The following is a 9,483-nucleotide window of genomic DNA, read 5'->3' on the forward strand; positions in this document are numbered from 1 at the left end:
GGTGTATTTGATATTTCTATTTGTGATGGTGATCCCCAAAGAAAAAAAAAAAAGAAAAAGAGTGATGGCAATCATGATTCATGGCACTCTCTATGGTAAAGATACATTTAAGAGTCCCAGGCCTGAAGGAGTCTGGCAGGTATGGTTTGGCAAAAGCGATAAAAGAGAAAAAAGAAAAAAGAAAAAGAAAGACTAGATTTTTTTTTCTGAAGAATAATAATTTAGTGAAACAAAAATAAGAAATTGATTATTATTAGTTCAAATAGAAAAAAAATATTGATCATTTAATATTTTCTTTTATCATCAAAATTATTTAGTATAACTTTTAATCACAAACAATTGTGTGTGTGTGTGTTTGTGTGTTTTTTTTCTCTAGAAAATACTTTAGAGACTACATTTGAACATTACTGACATATTATAAGTTGTTTTGGTATTATTCATTTAAGTTTTTTGCAGAGTTATATATAATACTTGTCTCTGAGAAAAGGTATGCTTTCAGTAGCTGTAGTATAGTTATTTTGTCTTATCGCATCTTGTTTTACTCATTTTGTTCAAAGAAAAATATAATAAAGTGAGCAAAATTTATTATTTTTTATTAGTTAATCGACAATTTTTAAAAGATATAAACTAAAAATATATTATTAAATTATTATACTAAAAGAATTAAGTTGGTAGTTAAAAATATTGACAAAAAATAATAAATTTTATCGTTTTTTGCTTGTTCAAATTTCAATGTTACAAATTACAGCAATTATATTATCTTCTTTTCTTTCCTTTGTTTTTTCTTTTTCTTTCTTGCATGCATGTCTTCCGTCTTTATGCAATAATTGCATCTAGTATATTTCTGTTATTAAGAAATTGACATTTCTTTGAGACTTATACCAACAATAATGTGAAAGACAACATATAATTAACAATATCAACATGTTTAATTGTATGAAAGTGTAAAAATTGTTTATGATTAAAAATATAAAATTCAATTTTATTACCCGATTTTTCTAAAGAAAAATTGAATGTGCAACATATATATATGAATTAATAATTTCATTGTATAGTATCACATTATATTACCTGATGGCATTAAAACATAACGTGGATTTTATGGTGTTTCATTGTAGTATCTAAATTACCTAACTTGCTTTTATAAGTAAAAAATAAAATATATAAAATAAAAATAAAATATTTAAAGTTTATTAAATATTATTTTTTTATCTTTTTTAATAAGTTAGATACCATATCTTAAACACTATAACATTTACCAAAATATTATGACTGTATTTGTTTTCTGAAATTGAAATTGAGACTAGGATTAAAATTGAGTATTGCACTTGATGACTAAAGATTAAAGTTAAAATTTCAATCACACAACACAATTTCAATCCCTTCAATACCTCTAAAAAATAAAAACATAAAAAACTGAAATTTATAAGAACAACTGACACTTTAATAATATTTCCTTTTAAAAATACTCATTTAACTTTTCAAATTTCAAATCTACCCTTTAATCTCTATATTTATCTTAAACCAAATATAATACTAAGATACAATTCAATCCTGTATATTTATACTAAACATAATATAAAGACTTAATTTAATATCTATCTCTCAATCTCAACTTCTCTTCAAAATGCAGCCTACTATTTCCATTCATTATATATACCTATTGGCAATAAAATATTATGCTATCTTGAATTTCTTAATTCATCATATGGTTCGGTAATATCAGACGGATTATGGTTCCCTGCTTACAAAAACAATGACTGACTAATCAAAGCTTTCACATAAAAATAAAAGAGAACAGAAAGAATCACCTAAGCTTTACAAAAAAGGAGCAAGTATAGGTTATTTTCAGAATTTCCACCTCTGCTACTGCAACTATGTGCTACCACTAGTTCAATTTACAATCTCTGCCCCATAAATTGACCATAATAATCATCAGGGGCAAAAACAAGTTTCGCGGACCTCGTCCTGTGTCAATCATTCAGCAACTTCTAGTTGCTTCTCTGTAGCAAATATATCATAGAATGAACAAAAGCTATCAATAAAGTTTAATCATGTATGCTTGTTTTCCTCGTTAGCTGTACATTGTGAAGAAATCTTTTTGCAGAAATCACGTTCACTCACTAATGATATATCTTCAGGAGATAACATTGTACATTTACTCAAGTAATGTTGACTGCCCCGCACCCTGCATTCAAGCATCAGGTAATTGATCAAATACTCAACGATACCTGGTTAACATTTTCTAATGAATCACAATGCTGGAAAAAAAGAAGATTGAATTTGCTTCGCAAACATGTACCTTCCTCGTCTCTTAACACCTTGTGAAACTCGGAAATCTTCTGATCTTGAAATTTGGCGCATTGAAGATAGATATTCATTGAAAGCAACACCTTTCAGTACCAAGGATATTCTTGCAGGAACAATAGACTGGATGATGTTGAACAGAGATGTATTGTTTTCACTGCATAGAAGGCTACCATAGTAAGAATTGACATCACAACATGCCCAAATATAATTAACAGAACAGAAAAAGGTAAAACTTGCTGAATTTGCACCAACTATAGATGAAAGGCAAGACCATATACCTCTTATGCACATCATAAACTGGGTTGTCCAACTCTGATTCCTTTCCAGTATAGATATCAGTGCTTTTTGTGAGATCTGCTCTGGATAATTTCCCCAATGTCATAATATTAGTTGTGGAAGCCAACATCTCAGAAGTTAAATCAACCTTGTTCTCAAAACCTAACTTTGATCCTTCATCTGCTATACGATTAACATAAAAGCAAAACCCAGAAACAGCAACAGTGGACATCATTATTTCCTCATCATACCAACTAGCTGTGGCTTCCCCAGACAAGGACATTGCAGGTTCCATAACATCCTGCACATTCGTATATCTAACTGAGTGCCTATACACTACAATTAAAAAATAAGGGAAGCGGGAGGGGGGAATTCAGGGGAAATAACAACTTTTATTTAAGCGCAAGGCACTTACACATTGTCCACGGTGATCAAAAAACAAATCAGCTTCTGAAATTAGATTGCTTAGCTCGCTAACCAGTTTAACCACTTCAAATGTGCCTAGCTGCTCCGACGTGGCATGCCGTCCTAAATCTGTTTGACACTCACGGAGATTTCTCCACCATTTTTGTACTGTATCTGTCTCTATCATCGGAGTGGACTCAACAAACTTTGACTTAAGCTGGAAATCCACACGACTACACTCGTCCATCACATGGACAATTGCAGTTTTGGGATTTTCATTGTACAAATCTTGCACAGCCTCTTTTGAAGGGGATTCTGGAAATCCATTATTAACCAACAAACATGGATTTTCTGGAAATTTTACTAACCGCCTACGAACACCCAATGGTTTCAACTCATTATTCACTGAAATTTCTGGAGGAACAGCAGGATGCCCAGAAGACACTGCCCCAGACATTGTCTCTATTTCATTCTCTATTGCAGTTTCAGGAACATAGGTTGACTCTGGCACACAGGATATATCCAATGATTCACATGTGTTAGCTGTTTCTGAAAATCTAAAAAATTCCTCCTCTTGATCCTCCAATTCGGAACAAACCAATTTGCGAAATGACGTGCCAGAGTGATGTTCATTCAATTGAAACTTAGAGGGAGATTCATTATTATCATTGAGGGATTGGCTCTTGTCAGCTTCATCATGAGTGCATTGCAGATGTACATTATTTGGATCCTCATCCTCAGAATCAGAGGACATCACTATAAGTTTCCGTCGACCATCATTTTGTGTTGGCAAAGCTTGTGGGGATCCAAAAGAATCAGAAAACTCAGAAATATTATATTGAATTTCAAGCTCAGTATAGTCAGCTGTAGTCTCATTCCGCTTTATCATCTCCAACTTCTTGGCCTCTCTATAATCAGTATCCATATCATGCGCATCTAAATCATTTTGCATACCTTGCAACCTAGAGTTTTCTTCTGTTATAGATATTGAGTTTGCAAGTTCTTTTTCAACTAATTCAGATAATTCTGAGGGGAAATCCCAGGGAATTAGTTTTGGTAAGATTTGATGGCCAAGCTCAAGATCAAATGGAAGTGAGCCATAACCTATTTGTGCTTTTCCATCTGTACAGGAAAGAGGAAGATCATAAGTTCTAGCATAGCAATACAGTGATAATAAGATAAATGGAATTATGAATAACTAACATTGATCCCCCTAAGCATGTACGTTAAAACATGGCAAATATATGTAAAAAGGTTGCCAGAGTAAATTCCTGAAGACTTATTAGGAAAGAACAATTCAAACCAGAATCACTAGTCTACTTTGTTCCTTAACCCTATAGTTAAATCATGCAGGAATAAAAGAGAGAGAGGGAGTAGATGTTGACACCGATCCAAAAAGGTCACTCTTACAGCAATCACAAGAAGGGAAACTCTTGCAAACAAAAAGAATCTATCTTGAGGTAAAAATAAATGTTTCAATTATCTTGAGGTCACGCACAATAACTTAACCAATCTTAGCCTTGGATGTGGCCACTCTTAACTTCTAAAAGCTTATGAAATAGTCATTAAGTGTATATAGCAGCATATTCCCTCAGCTATGTAGTATGTACAAGCTAAAACTTCCAACCAGCAGGTCTTCACTGTAGAACAACCATATAAAAATTGACCAAAATTTTAATGATTATGGTCTTATAAAATGAAAATAGCCATTACATATCACCAACAAAGTCAATAAACATGAGAAACCCACCTTTTCCAAATTGCATACTCTGAAACCAGAACTGGAGGTTCATAATGGTTTTCCTGATATCTCCATTACAAGACTGTATAAACTTCTCCAGTAAAAGAGGATGGATGTTGACTCCTTCAGAGACACAAACCTGCATGTCATTCAATGTATATCATTATAATTTAGGGTTTCAATTTTTCCCCTCCTTCTGTGGGAGAGGAGAGAAACTATTAAGCTTAAGCACATACCTTGTACAAATGGCAAAACAACTCCTTAGGAGATGGCAAAGAGAAAGAAAGATTGAGCCTATCAAAATTATCTGGCAGGCGGGGATCATCACCTATTTTACAAAAATGTCTTTATAAACATCAAAAGATTGATAAAAGATATGTGAAGAATAAGAGAGGTATATCTAGTCAGCTTACTATTGCTGATCAATATTATTGGCCCCCTTGCTGTCTCAGCAATCTGTTGTATGGCAGCAATGCATCCGCGATCTTCAGGAAAAAGGATGTCTACCTCCTCAACTAGAATTAAAGTTTGGACTTTATGACATGTAAGTACACTATTTTTGCAAGGTAACTTCTGTGATGTTCCAGCAGGGCCACAAGCTTCATCATCAGATATGGTTATTGGTTCAACCATCCCATCATCCATCTCATCAGCTGTTTTATCCTTGGGCAAAGCCATAGCAGGGGATAATTTCATTGTTTTCTTTTGTGAACTTTCAATGTCTTCTGGTAACCTGAATACTTACATCAAATAAGAAATATTACCAAAAAACAGCTTGCATGCATAGCTTCTTACACAATAAGTAGCCTGATTTGACTAATCCAAGATTCACACAATGAACATCATGTAACAAAGCAGTTTAATCAGAAGTTAGATGGTCTTATTTTCATTATACCCACTCTTTTGGTTTACATATCTCATTGAAGATTGAAAGGAAGGAACCAGTTCAGCCCCCAATCAAAAGCTTATAACGAACTTCTTCATGCTTAATTTCATCTTCATTCAACAATTCGTACAAGCTTCCTTAGTATGTAACTGTTTTCTTTTTCTTCCATTAGATAAAAGCATTCTAAAGCTTGTAAATATCCACCCACCGACATAATGACAACAGAAAAAACTTTTTAAGTTTGCGACAATAATCCACTACTGCTTGCAATCCGGTAGAGAATTTTTTATCCTATAACATTTGATCTGTACAAGAGCATCAACATCCCCAAGTTCAGTGAAGTACTGATTTCCTATGAAATATGTCATGCAGTGCTACTCAAAAAAAGGAGGGGAAAAGGCTCATCTAAGCAAACAAAATATTGGAGGAAAAAGTGAAAACTTGCACATAATATGAGGAAACTGAAGTCAAGCAGAACGACTCAGCTGAAGATCATAACTTCTCAGCAAACAAGGCAGGACAAATTAACAAACCTTTTGAAACCAAGCGAACCAAGAGTATCTCCAAAATACTGTTTGACAGCAGGCCCATTTCGACAATGCGATGCATTGAGCTGTTACGGCAGTAAAAGCTTTAAATTTTAATATATTTGGCCATATATGGAAAACAAAGGAAACAAATGTTTTATTTATAAGTGCACACACTGAAAAAGAAAAATGCTGATAGGATAGTGATAAATAGTGATACCTCAAAAATCTCAAACCCTTTCTCTTGAGCACAAGCATAGACAGCAGCAGACTTGCCACTCTGCAATATCATAGATTCATGCATTAGCTGCCAATATAAATAAGAGGTGCTAACAGTGAAGAAAATATGTAACTAAGTTTTGCTAAAGTAGATTCCCACCCACCCCTATTGGCCCTGTAATTAAAAGAACATTGTGCAGGGAATCCTCCTCAGTTAGATCTTCTGAATCATAATCACTGAGAGAACAGTTATAATCACCATCATCATCATCACCATCTTGCATGTCCCATTTATCCCTGTTAGAGGAATTCTTCCTCCCCTGGTAACGTCTTTCATGCCATTGTTGTAACCAGTCACGCAAAATATTGACCGACTCATCATTACCACAAACCTATAACCAGATATTGAAAAAGAAAAGAAGTTATGATTATAGAAACTTTAATGCAAACTATACACCTTTTAAAAATGTCTGACCTCAGTGGCCTTTGTTGGCTTGTACTTGTATGTCCATAAGCTGTTGTCAGCCTTATCTTTACAGTTGTGGTAGTAAGACTTCATACTAAAATGAATAATAAAAAATGAAAGCCTCAGTTCCTGGAAATGAGCTTACAACCCAACTACCCAGAGCATATTTAACCAAAAAAAGATACCATAACTATCATACAAAGTACACGAATTTTATCCTTAATTGTTAACAAATTCAATTGTTAAACAACCAAGGGAACCTATTTACATCAGATTATACTTATGTAGGCGATATTTACACCAAAATTCCTCCTATTTTCTTCTCCTAGATAGGAAATGAATTCACTCCATTAAACATAGGTTTCTTAAATGTTTATTTACTCTGGCGTCGATTTTGTTCCTATTAAGGAGTTTCTGATAAAAAATATCCTAACCAGTTTATTTTATCCAAAAATAAGAAGACAGGAAAAAACCCAGCTTATTATGTATTTGATAAGTTCCAAAAAAATAAATAAGATAGGAAAAAGGTATTACTAAGCAGCATTTGCAACACAAGGAACACCGTGAAATAAATGTAAAATGGATATAAGAAAGAATTAATTGCCCATATGCTATTTCAATGAAGATATTGGGCGAATGGATGTGGCATTTGGTTACCTTTCTTGCAGAAATCTACTGAGTGGATCAGCATATGACTTTCTGAAAATGCGAGCTTGCCCAGAAAAAGTAACAGATTCATCCACTTTCAAGTCCTAAGAGCATTTTTTGGTCAATAACCCAGGAAAAGAGCGTACACATTTAGTGGCTATACACTAGATTCCACAGATTACCCATATGCAGCTAATGTGCAAAGGGGACAGATTACTATGTATAGAAGGAATTCATTATCGAAATAACAAAATATAAAACAAATTATGTACCACTTCAGCATCTTTTAGCATTTGAGGAAAAATTGTTTGTTCATTTGCTGGCACGGCTAAGTTTTCTGACAGTGATGTTGCCTGAACGTTTTCTGGCTGGATAGAGAGTCTATCTGACAAAGTCAATGCATTATGAGAAATTGAAACACCTGAAGTATCCAAAGCACTAAGAGTCTTATCATCATAACTTTCAGGAGCATAATTCACATAGGTATCCTTTCCCAAAAAGGTCCAGTTTCTCCAGTCAAGGCATAAGGTATCCTCCTGCATGATAATGTTATGCCCAACTTAAAAAATTAACATTGTGAAAATATAAAATACAGGGATCAAGGTAATATAGATAAAGCTCTTTGGTATAACAAAGCAATATCAAATCATATGCAAAAGTACCTTACCTGGACATTTTCAAATACATGGATAGGACCACATGTAATTGCTTCATTATCCTTCTTATGTGCACAAAATTTATTTCCTATTTCAGCCTGCTCCTGAGATTTTTTCAGGGCCTTCCATGAGGAAAAAAACGGATGTATTTGCCGTCCTGCAAACAGTCTCGCATTTTCCTGGTCACAATAGATATAGAACCCAAAAAATAAAGTCAGATTGCTACAGTCATATCTAAAATTTTTTCAGGTCATTGTCTTCAATGAGTTACAATCATGGCACAAGTTTTTACCTAGTTGCTATTTCACACAATTCAAAACATACAATCCCACAAAAATGCTAGCTCTAATCATAGCAGAGAATTTATAGAACCAACAATGCAAGAACTACCACACCAACCTCAGCTGAGATTTTTGCCTCTAACCGTAAATCAGGAACATGTGTAGCAACCTCGTCAGAATCAGTAAACACTTGCTTCGAAGTTGACCTCTTGTTCCCATTAGCTGATGCATTCTTCTTCGGCGTGCTATTCTGCTCAGAACAAAAAAAATTCACACAATTAGAATCTGAATTTCAATGCGAGAGTTTTAAGAGAAAAGTAATTGAATTTAAAACTGATTGAAATTGAAGAAGAAGATCGACCTTGGAGGGTTTTTCAGGAGGAGTGAGCTTCGGCTTCGGCTTCGGATTCGGCTTCCTCTTCTTTTTCTTGCTAGAGGGAAAGTACTCGTCGTCATTTTCGTTGCCTTTATCGTCGTTGTCCTTCGCATTGTGCTCAGGTGGCTTGTGAGGAAACAGAGTAGACTGGACCAGCCTCCGCCGGACGCTGCGGCGCGGTGGAGGCGGCGTGGCGGCCTTGCCAGGACTGGCCTCCGTGACGAGGTCCTCCATCACTGTATGACTGAGATTCTTCGATTTAGGGTTTTGTGAATTTGGGGAAATTGGAGAGAGAATGGGACTAGAAGTTTGTTAGAAATACTTGGAGGGAACACCGCTTAGTTCCCGCCATTGTGCATGCTATTAGTTTTGATTTAGGCGCTTAACTAAACCACATTATTTACATTTAAAAATAGTAGTTATCCCTTAGCCGGATCATGTGGCATTTGTTTCTCATAGATGATTAGAATTAGATGTAAAACAATAGTAACAATAACAACAATCATAATGGTAATTAGTAGTGTACTATAATTTTTTTAACCAAAATGGAGATATTCGAATCTACAATCTCTAAGTGAATATAGAAGAGTATGTTATTTGAGTTATAATTCGTTAACTAATAGTGTATTATAGTTATTTTTTCTCAATAGTATAAATAAACAATTATGATATAAATAAAAAAATAATAATTT

At 34.2% G+C, this 9,483-nt stretch overlaps 1 protein-coding gene across 1 annotated transcript; it reads right to left on the reverse strand.

The window, feature by feature from the left end:
* Nucleotides 1-1,800: 1,800 nt before the first annotated feature.
* LOC107460789 (uncharacterized) lies at nucleotides 1,801-9,133 on the reverse strand. The gene is made up of 16 exons (XM_016079189.3): nucleotides 8,777-9,133; nucleotides 8,534-8,665; nucleotides 8,146-8,313; nucleotides 7,751-8,014; nucleotides 7,488-7,582; nucleotides 6,840-6,924; nucleotides 6,529-6,756; nucleotides 6,366-6,425; nucleotides 6,152-6,231; nucleotides 5,146-5,465; nucleotides 4,969-5,060; nucleotides 4,742-4,871; nucleotides 3,002-4,113; nucleotides 2,589-2,887; nucleotides 2,303-2,464; nucleotides 1,801-2,188 (listed from the first exon to the last, which is right to left on the reverse strand). The coding sequence occupies exons 1-16, from the start codon at nucleotides 9,023-9,025 to the stop codon at nucleotides 2,053-2,055; spliced, it is 3,612 nt and encodes a 1,203-aa protein (XP_015934675.1). The 5' UTR covers nucleotides 9,026-9,133; the 3' UTR covers nucleotides 1,801-2,052.
* Nucleotides 9,134-9,483: the final 350 nt, after the last annotated feature.

Source organism: Arachis duranensis, chromosome 8 (assembly GCF_000817695.3).
Source record: "Arachis duranensis cultivar V14167 chromosome 8, aradu.V14167.gnm2.J7QH, whole genome shotgun sequence".
Taxonomy (NCBI): domain Eukaryota; kingdom Viridiplantae; phylum Streptophyta; class Magnoliopsida; order Fabales; family Fabaceae; genus Arachis; species Arachis duranensis.

Excerpts from the sequence above, each read along its gene's own strand:
- LOC107460789 (XM_016079189.3), bottom strand. The coding sequence starts at position 9,025 with ATGGAGGACCTCGTCACGGAGGCCAGTCCTGGCAAGGCCGCCACGCCG. Across the intron at positions 7,583-7,750 it reads TGCTAAAAGATGCTGAAGTG|GACTTGAAAGTGGATGAATC; the intron begins GTACATAATTTG and ends AAATGCTCTTAG. Across the intron at positions 4,114-4,741 it reads GAGTATGCAATTTGGAAAAG|ATGGAAAAGCACAAATAGGT; the intron begins GTGGGTTTCTCA and ends TTTCCTGTACAG.